Here is a 16106-nt window from a genome sequence, read left to right as displayed (position 1 = left end):
TGTTCATGGCCTTGTTTAATAAACAAGGAGATTTTAATCAGATTGATCTCATTGCCTTGGTGGTCCTTATGCTGCCTGTGATCTACAGTATTAAGATCCTGCAAATTGATATTGCTTGGTTTTATCTTGGTCCTTATACTGTTTTATAAAGTTAAGCAAATTAATGGTTATTTACTAACATGTAATACCAAAAAATATGGCATTTGTATTTTGCTGCTTTCAGACAAGATGAAGGATTCTATGGTAGCTAAGATAGCTTTCCAGTTGTCTGATCTTTTTGCTGATGCAATGAAGCTTATGCAGCTTCAGTCACTCAGAGAGCTGTGGCCAAAGGTGAGTTGTCTCCCTTCTCCCACTTCTATGAAGCTCAATGTCTCACAGAGCTGGGCCCAAGGTGAGTTGTCTCTCTTCTCCTACTACTCTGAAGCTCAATGTCTCACAGAGCTGGGCCCAAGGTGAGTTGTCTCCCTTCTCCCACTACTATGAAGCTCAATGTCTCACAGAGCTGGGCCCAAAGTGAGTTGTCTCCCTTCTCCCACTACTATGATGCTCAATATCTCAGAGCTGGGCCCAAGGTGAGTTGTCTCCCTTCTCCCACTACTGTCACACAGAGGTGTGGCTTAAGATGAGTTATCTCCCTTCTCCCACATTTACAAAGCTCAATCTCTCACAGAACTATGCCAAAGGACACTGGTGAGTTTTCTCCCTTCTCCCACGATAATAAAGCACAAGATCTCACACAGCTAGGGCCCAAGATGTGTTGTCTCCCTTCTCCCACTATAATAAAGCTCAATATCTCACACAGCTAGGGCCCAAGATGTGTTGTCTCCCTTCTCCCACTACAATAAAGCTCAATATCTCACAGAGCTGGGCCCAAGGTGAGTTTTCTCCCTTCTCCCACTACTATAAAACCCAATCTCTCACACAGCTGTGGCCCAAGGTGAGTTGTCTCCCTTCCTCCAATACCCTTCCACTATTTTAAAATAATTCTCAATCTCTTCAGATCTGGGCCCAAGGTGAGTTGTCTTCTCCAAATACCCTTCTCCCACTTTTATAATGATCAATCTCTCAATGATTGTAGGACTGGATAGCTACAACGGTACCTTTACATTTATCATACAGTATAAAGTTTATTTTGTTATGATTGTAGGACTGGATAGCTACAACGGTAATGATCAATCTCTCAATGATTGTAGGACTGGATAGCTACAACGGTACCTTTACATTTATCATACAGTATAAAGTTTATTTTGTTATGATTGTAGGACTGGATAGCTACAACGGTACCTAAACATTTATCATACAGTATAAATTTTATTTTGTGATGATTGTAGGACTGGATAGCTACGACGGTACCTATACATTTATCATACAGTATAAATTTTATTTTGTGATGATTGTAGGACTGGATAGCTACGACGGTACCTATACATTTATCATACAGTATAAAGTTTATTTTGTGATGATTGTAGGACTGGATAGCTACGACGGTACCTATACATTTATCATACAGTATAAAGTTTATTTTGTTATGATTGTAGGACTGGATAGCTACAACGGTACCTATACATTTATCATACAGTATAAATTTTATTTTGTGATGATTGTAGGACTGGATAGCTACAACGGTACCTATACATTTATCATACAGTATAAAGTTTATTTTGTTATATACATTTATCATACAGTATAAATTTTATTTTATGATGATTGTAGGACTGGATAGCTACAACGGTACCTATACATTTATCATACAGTATAAAGTTTATTTTGTTATGATTGTAGGACTGGATAGCTACGGCTGTACCTATACATTTATCATACACGGTACCTATACATTTATCATACAGTATAAATTTTTTATTTTGTGATGATTGTAGGACTGGATAGCTACGACGGTACCTATACATTTATCATACAGTATAAATTTTATTTTGTGATGATTGTAGGACTGGATAGCTACAACGGTACCTATACATTTATCATTCAGTATAAAGTTTATTTTGTGATGATTGTAGGACTGGATAGCTACGACGGTGATGAAGCAAGCAGCTTTCCATGGAATGGCAGAGTATTATCAGAGCTGTGTGGCGGCGGAGAAAAAATGTTATGGTGAACAGATTAGTAGACTTCAGGTCAGTAACAGATTAGTATACTTCAGGTCAGTAACAGATAAGTAGACTTCAGGTCAGTAACAGATTAGTATACTTCAGGTCAGTATGGTGAACAAATTAGTTAACTTCAGGTCAGTATGGTGAACAGATTAGTAGACTTCAGGTCAGTAACAGATTAGTAGACTTCAGGTCAGTAACAGATTAGTAGACTTCAGGACAGTAACAGATTAGTATACTTCAGGTCAGTATGGTGAACAGATTAGTAGACTTCAGGTCAGTAACAGATTAGTATACTTCAGGTCAGTAACAGATAAGTAGACTTCAGGTCAGTAACAGATTTGCAGACTTCAGGTCAGTAACAGATTAGTAGATTTCAGGTCAGTAGCAGATTAGTAGACTTCAGGTTGGTAACAGATTAGTAGATTTCAGGTCAGTAGCAGATTAGTAGACTTCAGGTTGGTAACAGATTAGTAGATTTCAGGTCAGTAACAGATAAGTAGACTTCAGGTTGGTAACAGATTAGTAGATTTCAGGTCAGTAACAGATTAGTAGACTTCAGGTCAGTAACAGATTAGTAGATTTCAGGTCAGTAGCAGATTAGTAGACTTCAGGTTGGTAACAGATTAGTAGATTTCAGGTCAGTAACAGATTAGTAGACTTCAGGTCAGTAACAGATTAGTAGATTTCAGGTCAGTAGCAGATTAGTAGACTTTAGGCCAGTAACAAATTAGTAGATTTCAGGTCTGTAACAGATTAGTAGACTATAGGTCAGTAACGGATTAGTAGACTTCTGGTCAGTAACAGATTAGTAGACTTCAGGACAGTAATAGATTAATAGACTTCAGGTCTGTAACAGATTAGTAGATTTCAGATCAGTAATAGATTAATAGATTTCAGGTCAGTAACAGATTAGTAGATTTCAGGGCAGTAGCAGATTAGTAGACTTCAGGTCAGTAACAGATTAGTAGATTTCAGGTCAGTAACAGATTAGTAGACTTCAGGTCAGTAACAGATTAGTAGATTTCAGGTCAGTAACAGATTAGTAGACTTCAGGTCAGTAACAGATTAGTAGACTTTAGGCCAGTAACAGATAAGTAGACTTCAGGACAGTAACAGATTAGTAGATTTCAGGTCAGTAACAGATTAGTAGATTTCAGGTCAGTAACAGATTAGTAGAATTCAGGTCAGTAGCAGATTAGTAGACTTCTGGTCAGTAACAGATTAGTAGACTTCTGGTCAGTAACAGATTAGTAGACTTCAGGTAAGTAACAGATTAGTAGACTTCATGTCAGTATTTGTGAACAGATTAGTAAACTTCAGGTCAGTATGTTGAACAGATTAGTAGACTTCAGGTCAGTAACAGATTAGTAGACTTCAGGTCAGTATGTTGAACAGATTAGTAGACTTCATGTCAGTATTTGTGAACAGATTAGTAGACTTCAGGTCAGTATGTTGAACAGATTAGTAGACTTCAGGTCAGTAACAGATTAGTAGACTTCATGTCAGTAACAGATTAGTAGACTTCATGTCAGTATTTGTGAACAGATTAGTAAACTTAAGGTCAGTATGTTGAACAGATTAGTAGACTTCAGGTCAGTAACAGATTAGTAGACTTCATGTCAGTATTTGTGAACAGATTAGTAGACTTCAGGCCAGTATTTGTGAACAGATTAGTAGACTTCAGGTCAGTAACAGATTAGTAGACTTCAGGTCAGTATGTTGAACAGATTAGTAGACTTCAGGTCAGTATGTTGAACAGATTAGTAGACTTCATGTCAGTATGTTGAACAGATTAGTAGACTTCATGTCAGTATGTTGAACAGATTAGTAGACTTCAGGTCAGTATGTTGAACAGATTAGTAGACTTCAGGTCAGTATGTTGAACAGATTAGTAGACTTCAGGTCAGTATGTTGAACAGATTAGTAGACTTCATGTCAGTATTTGTGAACAGATTAGTAGACTTCAGGTCAGTATTTGTGAACAGATTAGTAGACTTCAGGTCAGTATGTTGAACAGATTAGTAGACTTCAGGTCAGTAACAGATTAGTAGACTTCAGGTCAGTAACAGATTAGTAGACTTCAGGTCAGTAACAGATTAGTAGACTTCAGGTCAGTAGCAGATTAGTAGACTTCTGGTCAGTAACAGATTAGTAGACTTCAGGTCAGTAACAGATTAGTAGACTTCAGGTCAGTAACAGATTAGTAGACTTCATTTTAGTATTTGTGAACAGATAAGTAGACTTCAGGTCAGTATGTTGAACAGATTAGTAGACTTCAGGTCAGTATGTTGAACAGATTAGTAGACTTCAGGTCAGTAACAGATTAGTAGACTTCAGGTCAGTATGTTGAACAGATTAGTAAACTTCAGGTCAGTATGTTGAACAGATTAGTAGACTTCAGGTCAGTAACAGATTAGTAGACTTCAGGTCAGTATGTTGAACAGATTAGTAGACTTCAGGTCAGTAACAGATTAGTAGACTTCAGGTCAGTATGTTGAACAGATTAGTAGACTTCAGGTCAGTAACAGATTAGTAGACTTCATGTCAGTAACAGATTTAATTTAGTAGACTTCATGTCAGTATTTGTGAACAGATTAGTAGACTTCAGGTCAGTAACAGATAAGTAGACTTCAGGTCAGTATGTTGAACAGATTAGTAGACTTCATGTCAGTATTTGTGAACAGATTAGTAGACTTCAGGTCAGTAACAGATTAGTAGACTTCATGTCAGTAACAGATTAGTAGACTTCATGTCAGTATTTGTGAACAGATTAGTAGACTTCAGGTCAGTAACAGATTAGTAGACTTCATGTCAGTAACAGATTAGTAGACTTCATGTCAGTATTTGTGAACAGATTAGTAGACTTCAGGTCAGTAACAGATAAGTAGACTTCAGGTCAGTATGTTGAACAGATTAGTAGACTTCAGGTCAGTAACAGATTAGTAGACTTCAGGTCAGTATGTTGAACAGATAAGTAGACTTCATGTCAGTAACAGATTAGTAGACTTCAGGTCAGTAACAGATTAGTAGACTTCAGGTCAGTATGTTGAACAGATAAGTAGACTTCATGTCAGTAACAGATTAGTAGACTTCATGTCAGTAACAGATTAGTAGACTTCATGTCAGTAACAGATTAGTAGACTTCATGTCAGTATTTGTGAACAGATTAGTAGACTTCAGGTCAGTAACAGATAAGTAGACTTCAGGTCAGTATGTTGAACAGATTAGTAGACTTCAGGTCAGTATGTTGAACAGATTAGTAGACTTCATGTCAGTATGTTGAACAGATTAGTAGACTTCAGGTCAGTATGTTGAACAGATTAGTAGACTTCAGGTCAGTAACAGATAAGTAGACATCAGGTCAGTATGTTGAACAGATTAGTAGACTTCAGGTCAGTAACAGATTAGTAGACTTCAGGTCAGTATGTTGAACAGATTAGTAGACTTCAGGTCAGTATGTTGAACAGATTAGTAGACTTCAGGTCAGTATGTTGAACAGATTAGTAGACTTCAGGTCAGTATGTTGAACAGATTAGTAGACTTCATGTCAGTATGTTGAACAGATTAGTAGACTTCAGGTCAGTAACAGATAAGTAGACTTCAGGTCAGTATGTTGAACAGATTAGTAAACTTAAGGTCAGTATGTTGAACAGATTAGTAGACTTCAGGTCAGTATGTTGAACAGATTAGTAGACTTCAGGTCAGTATGTTGAACAGATTAGTAGACTTCAGGTCAGTATGTTGAACAGATTAGTAGACTTCAGGTCAGTAACAGATAAGTAGACTTCAGGTCAGTATGTTGAACAGATTAGTAGACTTCAGGTCAGTAACAGATTAGTAGACTTCATGTCAGTAACAGATTAGTAGACTTCATGTCAGTATTTGTGAACAGATTAGTAGACTTCAGGTCAGTATGTTGAACAGATTAGTAGACCTCAGGTCAGTATGTTGAACAGATTAGTAGACTTCAGGTCAGTAACAGATTAGTAGACCTCAGGTCAGTATGTTGAACAGATTAGTAGACTTCAGGTCAGTAACAGATTAGTAGACTTCATGTCAGTATGTTGAACAGATTAGTAGACTTCAGGTCAGTATGTTGAACAGATTAGTAGACTTCAGGTCAGTAACAGATTAGTAGACTTCAGGTCAGTATGTTGAACAGATTAGTAGACTTCAGGTCAGTTAGGTGAACAGATTAGTTAACTTCAGGACAGTATGGTGAACAGATTAGTAGATTTCAGGTCAGTGACAGATTAGTAGACTTCAGGTCAGTGACAGATTAGTAGTCTCTAGATCTATGGTTTCATTGAAATGTCACATTCCTTATTAGCTCACCTGGTCCAAAGGACTGAGGTGAGCTTATGGGATACCGCAGCATCCGGCGTCTGTCAACAAGACTTCTTCTCCATAACCGCTGGTCGGATTTCAACAAAATTTGATTGGTAGCATTCTTATGGGCTACTAACTGAAAATTGTACAAATGATGGGGCTGACCACCCAGGGGGTTGAGGGGCGGGGCCAAAAGGGGTCAATTTGGCTATTTCCATATAAATGACTTCTTCTCTGAAACCAAGCATGGGATAGCACCCATAATGCAATGGTAGCATCCTTATAGGGTGGGGATTCAAAATTGTACAAATGATGGGGCTGACCCCCCGGGGGCCTGAGGGGTGGGGTCAAAAGGGGTCAATTTGGCTATTTCCATATAAACGACTTCTCTGAAACCAAGCATGGAATAGCACCCATAATGCAATGGTAGCATCCTTATTGGGTGGGGATTCAAAATTGTACAAATGATGGGGCTGACCCCCCCATGGGTCCTGAGGGGCGTGGTCAAAAATTTCCATATAAATGACTTCTTCTCTGCAACTTAACATGGGATTACGCTCATAATGCAATGGTTACATCCTTATAGGGTTTGGATTCAAAATTTTGCAAATGATGGGGCTGACCCCGGGGCCTTAGACGGCAATAGATGTGGGGTCTAAAAGGTCAATTAGGCTACTATTTTCATATAAATTATTTTGTCTCTGAACCTATGTATTGGATAGCATATTTTTATGGTATCAATAGCATCATTGTATGGTTGTGATTCAAATTAAACTTTGGGAGTCCAATTTGCTAATTTTTCTAATTGTCAGAGTCTTTGTGATAATTACTGAAAAAAAACCAGGTGAGCGATACAGGCCCTCTAGGCCTCTTGTTGAAATTATTGCTCTGCTAGTTTATTCTTTAAAGGGTTGATCTAATTTCTGTAACATTATATTTCATCCTTAAATGATCCTGGCTGTTGATTGGACGTTAAACCGATCAAATTAAACTTTTTATAAAAGGATTGATATTCAGGGTCAGGATGACCTATTGTTATCATGCATCGTCCGTCGTCGAGTGCCATGCGTAAACTTTTCATTTAAACAATTTCTTCTCAATAACCAAAAGGCCTAGGGTACTGATATTTGGCCTGTAGCATGCTATGATGAAGGGCTACCAATTTTGTTCAAATGAATGACCTTGACCTACATTCAAAGTCACAGGGGTCAAAAAGGCCAAGATCTTTAAACGACTTCTCTTCAAGAACCAAAAGGCCAAGGGTACTCATATTGGGCCTGCAGCATGCTGGAATGAAGGGCTACCAAGTTTGTTAAAATAAATGACCTTGATTTTCATTCAAGGTCAGATGGGTCAAATAGGCTTAAATTTTCAAAAGATTTCTACTATATTCTTTGAGGTGTTGTATTGTGGCAATAGTCAGATGACCATTAAGGCCCATGGGCCTCTTTTTTTATATAAGAATATGTTACAATGTTTGAAATTCACTTTACAGCATGCCAATGAACTGTTATGTGCGTCCCAGACAAGAGGAGGGACTGTGTTCTGCTTTAAGAATGAGCTGGCCCGTGTTAATCGTGACTTACAGGCAGCCAAAAAAGACAATGACTTTATTTATCATGACAAGGTTCCGGACGTAAAAAGTCTTCCTGCTATCGGAAAGGCTGTCATCGCAAAACCAATCCCGTTCACAAACAAGCCTATGAGTGAACGTTTTACTGGTAATTTTGAATACTGTCAATGAAGGTCATGTTCTTCCTGTATTTACTAAGCACTCTTTGAAGAAAAAAAAGAGAATTAACCTTGTCATGTATTTGCCTTTTCGACAAAGTCATTTTATATGCAATAATGAATACAAATATGTGTTTGATTTCGCCATTGTTGAACAAAAAATAGGTACTGTTTGTTACATAATTATTTTCATTTTCCCTTAAAAATATGATGGTATGCTCGCAAACACATTACCTTACAATCAATACCTACATACAAGGGCAGATATCTTCGTAATATACAAATACAGAGTATAGATTGGAAAATACATGAGGTATGTGGGTCAGTTCTCTAAGATTTCTATATTTTATGTTTGACTGTATTTATCTTGTGCCAACAGATCTGTTCAGCAAACTGGTACCTATTCCTGTATTTGAGGCTATGACAGCTTTTGACAATAGGAAGGGACAAATTGTCAACGCTGAGATTGGCAGGTTACGAGAAAGTACACAACTCATGAATAGGTCAGTTTTGCCATGATAATTGAGTAAGAAACTCACAAACTATTAAATAAGATCAATGCTGCAGTGGTGAAAGCTCGAGAACAAGTCAAGACAGACAACAAGAAACTTTTAGCCTATGGAAGGCTTTATACAATAGACCATATAGCTCACAATCATCAGCAGCATTTATTTGGAGTAGCTTAAGAGTAACACCTAATTAATCTTTTGTGATTCTGCCCCCAGTGTCCTAGCCTCACTAATGTAACACCTAATTAATCTTTTGTGATTCTGCCCCCAGTGTCCTAGCCTCCCTAATGTAACACCTAATTAATCTTTTGTGATTCTGCCCCCAGTGTCCTAGCCTCCCTAATGTAACACCTAATTAATCTTTTGTGATTCTGCCCTCAGTGTCCTAGCCTCCCTAATGTAACACCTAATTAATCTTTTGTGATTCTGCCCCCAGTGTCCTAGCCTCCCTAATGTAACACCTAATTAATCTTTTGTGATTCTGCCCTCAGTGTCCTAATCTCCCTAATGTAACACCTAATTAATCTTTTGTGATTCTGCCCTCAGTGTCCTAGCCTCCCTAATGTAACACCTAATTAATCTTTTGTGATTCTGCCCTCAGTGTCCTAGCCTCCCTAATGTAACACCTTATTAATCTTTTGTGATTTTGCCCTCCGTATCCTAGCCTCCCTAATGTAACACCTAATTAATCTTTTGTGATTCTGCTCTCAGTGTCCTAGCCTCCCTTAACCTGCCGGCGGCCATAGAAGACTTATCTGGTAATAAGGTTCCTCAGTCTGTCCTCGACAAGGCTGCCCAGATCAAACAGGAGGGAGGAATGCAGTACATAGACAAGCTGATGAGGGACCTTCCAGAACTCCTACAACGTAATAGGGAAATCCTAGATGAGGTATGGTACAATAAGTACTTCTTATCACCAGTGTTTCAATAACTTAATGCTTAAAGGTAGGTTTCACCCAATGAAATATGATGACTATGGAATTGAAATTCATCCTGTACAAGGTATTATCTTTAGACCATTTTCAATGCATACACCGAATAATATAGTTGGTCAGTTGCCTAGCTTGACCAGGAAAATACTCCTCTAAAAATAGAGCGAAGTCAAGCTTAACATAAAACAATGACATATTTTCTTCCAAAACAAGGCCGCATCAACAAACGGAAGCGAGCAAAAAAATGTCAGATAGCAATGACATTCCTGGCAAGGTAAGTTAAGTGAAAAAACCAACAGCTCGAAATGCGATGAATTGTTTATACATATCATATAGTCTACAACACTAAATGTTACTGACGCTCGCTAGCATAGTACATCAAACATATATGTTTTTAGTTTGCCAGGTCCGCTGGCATGTGTTGAAATTGAACTCGCAGCGCCATGTGGACGAGTCCAAAAGAATCAGGGCAAGCTCCGTATCAGAAACAACTTCTGTTTCTTCTTTTGCAGTATGCCATCTCTGACTTTCATTCCCTAGATATTTCCTAGGGTGCTGCCAATTCAATTATAATTTCCTCCTTGCTGCCGATTAAGATATAATCTTTTTTCTTAAATGCTTTCCTTCAGGCATTTTGTTGACATTTAGTACGCAACAATGTGCATGCGCAAAACTTTGACAACCCAATCCTTCGCAGCTTCATTTGCCGTCAGTCAGTCATCATATATAAAACAAGGATTTACTTCTATTTTTGTTTTCAAGACACGTTTGTTCAATTCATACTTATAAAGAAATTAAATTGAGGTTTTCTTAGCTGATCTGGTCCGAAGGGGCGGGGTCAATAGTGGTCAATTTGGTTATTTTTATATAAACGATTTCTCTGAAACTAAGCATGGGATAACACTAGCATCCTTATATAGTTGGGATTCAAAATTGTGCAAATGATGGGGCTGACCCCACGGGGCTTGAGAGGCGAGTTTAAAAGGGGTCAAATTGGCTATACTCATTTAAATGACATCTTCTTCTCTGAATCTAAGCATGGGCCCGGGGCTTGAGGGGTAGGGTCTTTGTCATAATTACTAAAAATAAAACCAGGTGAGCAAACTCTTGTTTATATGTTTTTTGTCTTTTCTCCTGTTTGATAGGTTTTACAAACAAATATGTATTAGGTTGGGCGAAACCTACCTTTACTATCACACTGAAACTATGTTATAAGTGTAAAGGGTTGGTGTAACTTGTAATAGAGTTATAGGTGGTCACTGTCACTAAGCTGATAAAGTATGCTTCTTTAGGAGAGCTTTTGTTGGTAGGGCTCTGTTGGTAGAGTTCTGTCAGTAGAACTCTGTTGGTAGAGCTCTCGGTATAGGGCCCTTTCAGTAGAGCTCTTTCGATAGGGCTTTGTCTGTAGAGCTCTTTTGGTAGGACTCTGTCAGTACAGCCCTTGGTAGAACTCTGTATGTAAGGCTCTGTTTGTAGAACTTTGTTGGTAGGGCTCTCTGTAGAGCTCTCAATAGAGCTCGGTTCGTAGAGCTGTTGGTAGGACTCTCTGTAGAGCTCTCAATAGAGCTCTGTTTGTAGAGTTTTGTCTGTAGAGCTCTGTCAGAAGAGCTCTGTCGGTAGGGCTCTGTCAGTAGAACTCTATCAGTAGAGCTTTGTCAGTAGAACTCTTTCAGTAAAGCTGTCAGTAGAACTCTGTCAGTAGAGCTGTCAGTAGAGCTCTGTCAGTATAACTCTATCAGTAGAGTTCTGTCAGTAGAGTTCTATCAGTAGAACTCTGTTAGTAGAGCTCTGTCAGTAGAGCTCTGTTAGTAGAGCTCTGTCAGAAGAACTCTGTTAGTAGAGCTCTGTCAGTAGAACTCTGTTAGTAGAGCTCTTTCAGTAGAGCTGTCAGTAGAACTCTGTATGTAGAGCTCTGTCAGTTGAACTCTGTTAGTAGAGCTCTTTCAGTAGAACTCTGTTAGTAGAGCTCTGTCAGTAGAACTCTGTTAGTAGAGCTCTGTCAGTAGAACTCTGTCAGTAGAACTCTGTTACTAGAGCTCTGTCAGTAGAACTCTGTATGAAGAGCTCTGTCAGTAGAACTCTGTTAATAGAGCTCTGTCAGTAGAACTCTGTTAATAGAGCTCTGTCAGTAGAGCTCTGTTAGTAGAGCTCTGTCAGTAGAACTCTATTAGTAGAGCTCTGTTAGTAGAGCTCTTTCAGTAGAACTCTGTATGTAGAGCTCTGTCAGTAGAACTCTGTTAGTAGAACTCTGTCAGTAGAGCTCTGTCAGTAGAACTCTGTATGAAGAGCTCTGTCAGTAGAACTCTGTTAGTAGAACTCTGTCAGTAGAGCTCTGTCAGTAGAACTCTGTTAGTAGAGCTCTGTCAGTAGAACTCTGTCAGTAGAACTCTGTCAGTAGATCTCTGACAGTAGAACTCTGTTAGTAGAACTCTGTCAGTAGAACTCTGTTAGTAGAGCTCTGTCAGTAGAACTCTGTCAATAGAGTTCTGTCAGTAGAACTCTGTCAGTAGAACTCTATCAGCAGAGGCTCTGTCAGTAGAGCTCTGTCAGTAGAGCTCTGTTAGTTGAGCTCTGTCAGTAGAACTCTATCAGCAGAGGCTCTGTCACTAGAGCTCTGTATGAAGAGCTCTGTCAGTAGAACTCTGTTAGTAGAGCTCTTTCAGTAGAACTATGTTGGTAGAGCTCAGTCTGTAGAACTCTGTTAGTAGAGCTCTGTCAGTAGAACTCTGTTAGTAGAGCTCTGTCAGTAGAACTCTGTTAGTAGAGCTCTGTCAGTAGAACTCTGTTAGTAGAGCTCTGTCAGTAGAACTCTGTTAGTAGAGCTCTGTCAGTAGAACTCCGTTAGTAGAGCTCTGTCAGTAGAACTCTGTTAGTAGAGCTCTGTCAGTAGAACTCTCTCAGCAGAGCTCTGTCAGTAGAGCTCTGTCAGTAGAACTCTATCAGCAGAGGCTTTGTCAGTAGAGCTCTGTATGAAGAGCTCTGTATGAAGAGCTCTGTCAGTAGAGTTTTGATGGCAGAGCTCTTTCAGTAAAGCTGTCAGTAGAGCTCTTGTCAGTAGAGTTCTGTTGGTAAAGATTTGTCAGAAGTACTCTGTTAGTAAAGTTTTGTCAGTAGAACTCTATAAGGAGAGTTTTGTTGGTAGAGCTCTGTATGTAGAGCTCTGTCAGTAGAGTTTTTATGGCAGAGCTCTTTCAGTAGGGATCTGTCTGTAAAGCTCTCAGTAGAGCTCTGTTTGTAGAGCTTTCTCTGTAGAGCTCTGTCAGTAGAACTCTATCAGCAGAGGCTTTGTCACTAGAGCTCTGTATGAAGAGCTCTGTCAGTAGAACTCTGTTAGTAGAGCTCTTTCAGTAGAACTATGTTAGTAGAGCTCAGTCTGTAGAACTCTGTTAGTAGAGCTCTGTCAGTAGAGTTCTGTTAGTAGAGCTCTGTCAGTAGAGTTCTGTTAGTAGAGCTCTTTCAGTAGAACTCTGTTAGTAGAGCTCTGTCAGTAAAACTCTGTCAGTAGAACTCTGTTAGTAGAGCTCTGTCAGTAGAACTCTGTTAGTAGAGCTCTGTCAGTAGAGCTCTGTCAGTAGAGCTATGTCAGTAGAACTCTGTTAGTAGAGCTCTGTCAGTAGAACTCTCTCAGCAGAGGCTCTGTCACTAGAGCTCTGTATGAAGAGCTCTGTCAGTAGAACTCTGTTAGTAGAGCTCTTTCAGTAGAACTCTGTTAGTAGAGCTCTGTCAGTAGATCTCTGTTAGTAGAGCTCTTTCAGTAGAACTCTGTTAGTAGAGCTCTTTCAGTAGAACTCTGTTAGTAGAGCTCTGTCAGTAAAACTCTGTCAGTAGAACTCTGTTAGTAGAACTCTGTTAGTAGAGCTCTGTCACTAGAGCTCTGTATGAAGAGCTCTGTCAGTTGGAATTCTGTCAGTAGAACTCTGTCAGTAGAACTCTGTTAGTAGAGCTCTGTCAGTAGAACTCTGTAAGTAGAGCTCTGTCAATAGAACTCTGTTAGTAGAGCTCTGTCAGTAGAACTCTGTTAGTAGAGCTCTGTCAGTAGAACTCTGTTAGTAGAGCTCTGTCAGTAGAACTCTATCAGAAGAGGCTCTGTCACTAGAGCTCTGTATGAAGAGCTCTGTCAGTAGAACTCTGTTAGTAGAGCTCTTTCAGTAGAACTCTGTTAGTAGAGCTCTGTCAGTAGATCTCTGTTAGTAGAGCTCTGTTAGTAGAACTCTATCAGCAGAGGCTCTGTCACTAGAGCTCTGTTAGTAGAGCTCTTTCAGTAGAACTCTGTTAGTAGTGCTCTTTCAGTAGAACTCTGTTAGTAGAGCTCTGTCAGTAAAACTCTGTCAGTAGAACTCTGTTAGTAGAGCTCTGTCAGTAGAACTCTGTTAGTAGAACTCTGTCAGTAGAACTCTGTATGTAGAGCTCTGTCAGTAGAACTCTGTCAGTAGAACTCTGTCAGTAGAGCTCTGTCAGTAGAACTCTGTCAGTAGAGCTCTGTCAGTAGAGCTATGTCAGTAGAACTCTGTTAGTAGAGCTCTGTCAGTAGAACTCTATCAGCAGAGGCTTTGTCAGTAGAGCTTTGTATGAAGAGCTCTGTCAGTAGAGTTTTGATGGCAGAGCTCTTTCAGTAAAGCTGTCAGTAGAGCTCTGTCAGTAGAGTTCTGTTGGTAAAGATTTGTCAGAAGTACTCTGTTAGTAAAGTTTTGTCAGTAGAACTCTATAAGGAGAGTTTTGTTGGTAGAGCTCTGTCAGTAGAGTTTTTATGGCAGAGCTCTTTCAGTAGGGCTCTGTCAGTAGGGCTCTGTCTGTAGAGCTCTCAGTAGGGCTCTGTTTGTAGAGCTTTCTCTGTAGAGCTCTCAGTAGAGTTCTGTCAGTAGAGCTCTGTCAGTAGAGTTCTGTTGGTAAAGATTTGTCAGAAGAACTCTATCAGTAGAGCTCTGTCAGTAGAGCTCTGTCAGTAGAGCTCTGTCAGTAGAACTCTATCAGTAGAACTCTATCAGTAGAGCTCTCTTGGTGGAGGTTTGTCAGAAGAACTCTGTTAGTAAAGTTTTGTCAGTAGAACTCTGTAAAGAAAAGTTTTGTTGGTAGAGCTTTGTCAGTAGAGTCTTGATGGCAGAGCTCTTTCAGTAAAGCTCTGTTGGTAGGGCTCTAATGTAGAGCTCTCGATAGGGGTCTGACGGTAGAATTCTGTCTGTAGAACTCTCTTGGTAGAGGTCAGTTTAGAAATAAAGCATAGATAATATTGTACATAAAGCATATATAATATTGTTTATAAAGCATATATAATATTGTACATAAAGCATAGATAATATTGTACATAAAGCATATATAATATTGTAAATAAAGCATATATAATATTGTACATAAAGCATAGATTAGATTGTACATAAAGCATATATAATATTGTACATAAAGCATAGATTATATTGTACATAAAGCTTAGATAATATTGTACATAAAGCATATATAATATTGTACATAAAGCATAGATAATATTGTACATAAAGCATAGATAAGTTTGTACACAAAGCATAGATAAGATTGTACATAAAGCATAGATAAGTTTGTACACAAAGCATAGATAAGATTGTACATAAAGCATAGATAAGTTTGTACACATTTGCATAGATAAGTTTGTACACAAAGCATAGATAAGATTGTACATAAAGCTTAGATAAGTTTGTACACAAAGCATAGATAAGTTTGTACAAAAAGCATAGATAATATTGTACATAAAGCGTATATAATATTGTTTATAAAGCATATATAATATTGTACATAAAGCATAGATAATATTGTACATAAAGCATATATAATATTGTAAATAAAGCATATATAATATTGTACATAAAGCATAGATTAGATTGTACATAAAGCATATATAATATTGTACATAAAGCATAGATTATATTGTACATAAAGCTTAGATAATATTGTACATAAAGCATATATAATATTGTACATAAAGCATAGATAAGATTGTACATAAAGCATAGATAAGATTGTACATAAAGCATAGATAAGATTGTACATAAAGCATAGATAAGTTTGTACACAAAGCATAGATAAGTTTGTACATAAAGCATAGATAAGATTGTACATAAAGCATAGATAAGTTTGTACATAAAGCATAGATAAGTTTGTACATAAAGCATAGATAATATTGTACATAAAGCATAGATAAGATTGTACATAAAGCATAGATAAGATTGTACATAAAGCATAGATAAGTTTGTACATAAAGCATAGATAAGTTTGTACACAAAGCATAGATAATATTGTACATAAAGCATAGATAAGTTTGTACACAAAGCATAGATAAGATTGTACATAAAGCATAGATAAGATTGTACACAAAGCATAGATAAGTTTGTACATAAAGCATAGATAAGATTGTACATAAAGCATAGATAAGTTTGTACACATTTGCATAGATAAGTTTGTACACATTTGCATAGATAAGATTGTACATAAAGCTTAGATAAGTTTGTACACATTTGCATAGA

The 16106-nt window shown here is 38.1% G+C and overlaps 1 protein-coding gene across 1 annotated transcript in view; it reads left to right on the top strand.

The window, feature by feature from the left end:
* LOC138322030 (programmed cell death 6-interacting protein-like) overlaps nucleotides 1-16106 on the top strand; it is a 162201-nt gene that overhangs the window by 115972 nt on the left and 30123 nt on the right. Inside the window, 5 exon segments of the mRNA XM_069266085.1 lie at nucleotides 224-333; nucleotides 2019-2135; nucleotides 7939-8164; nucleotides 8554-8677; nucleotides 9395-9572. Of these exon segments, the coding sequence (XP_069122186.1) occupies nucleotides 224-333; nucleotides 2019-2135; nucleotides 7939-8164; nucleotides 8554-8677; nucleotides 9395-9572 (755 nt within the window).

The sequence above is a fragment of the Argopecten irradians genome, chromosome 4 (genome assembly GCF_041381155.1).
Source record: "Argopecten irradians isolate NY chromosome 4, Ai_NY, whole genome shotgun sequence".
NCBI lineage: Eukaryota > Metazoa > Mollusca > Bivalvia > Pectinida > Pectinidae > Argopecten > Argopecten irradians.
Note: the sequence above shows the minus strand (reverse complement) of the source record. Positions and strands in the feature narration are given on the sequence as shown.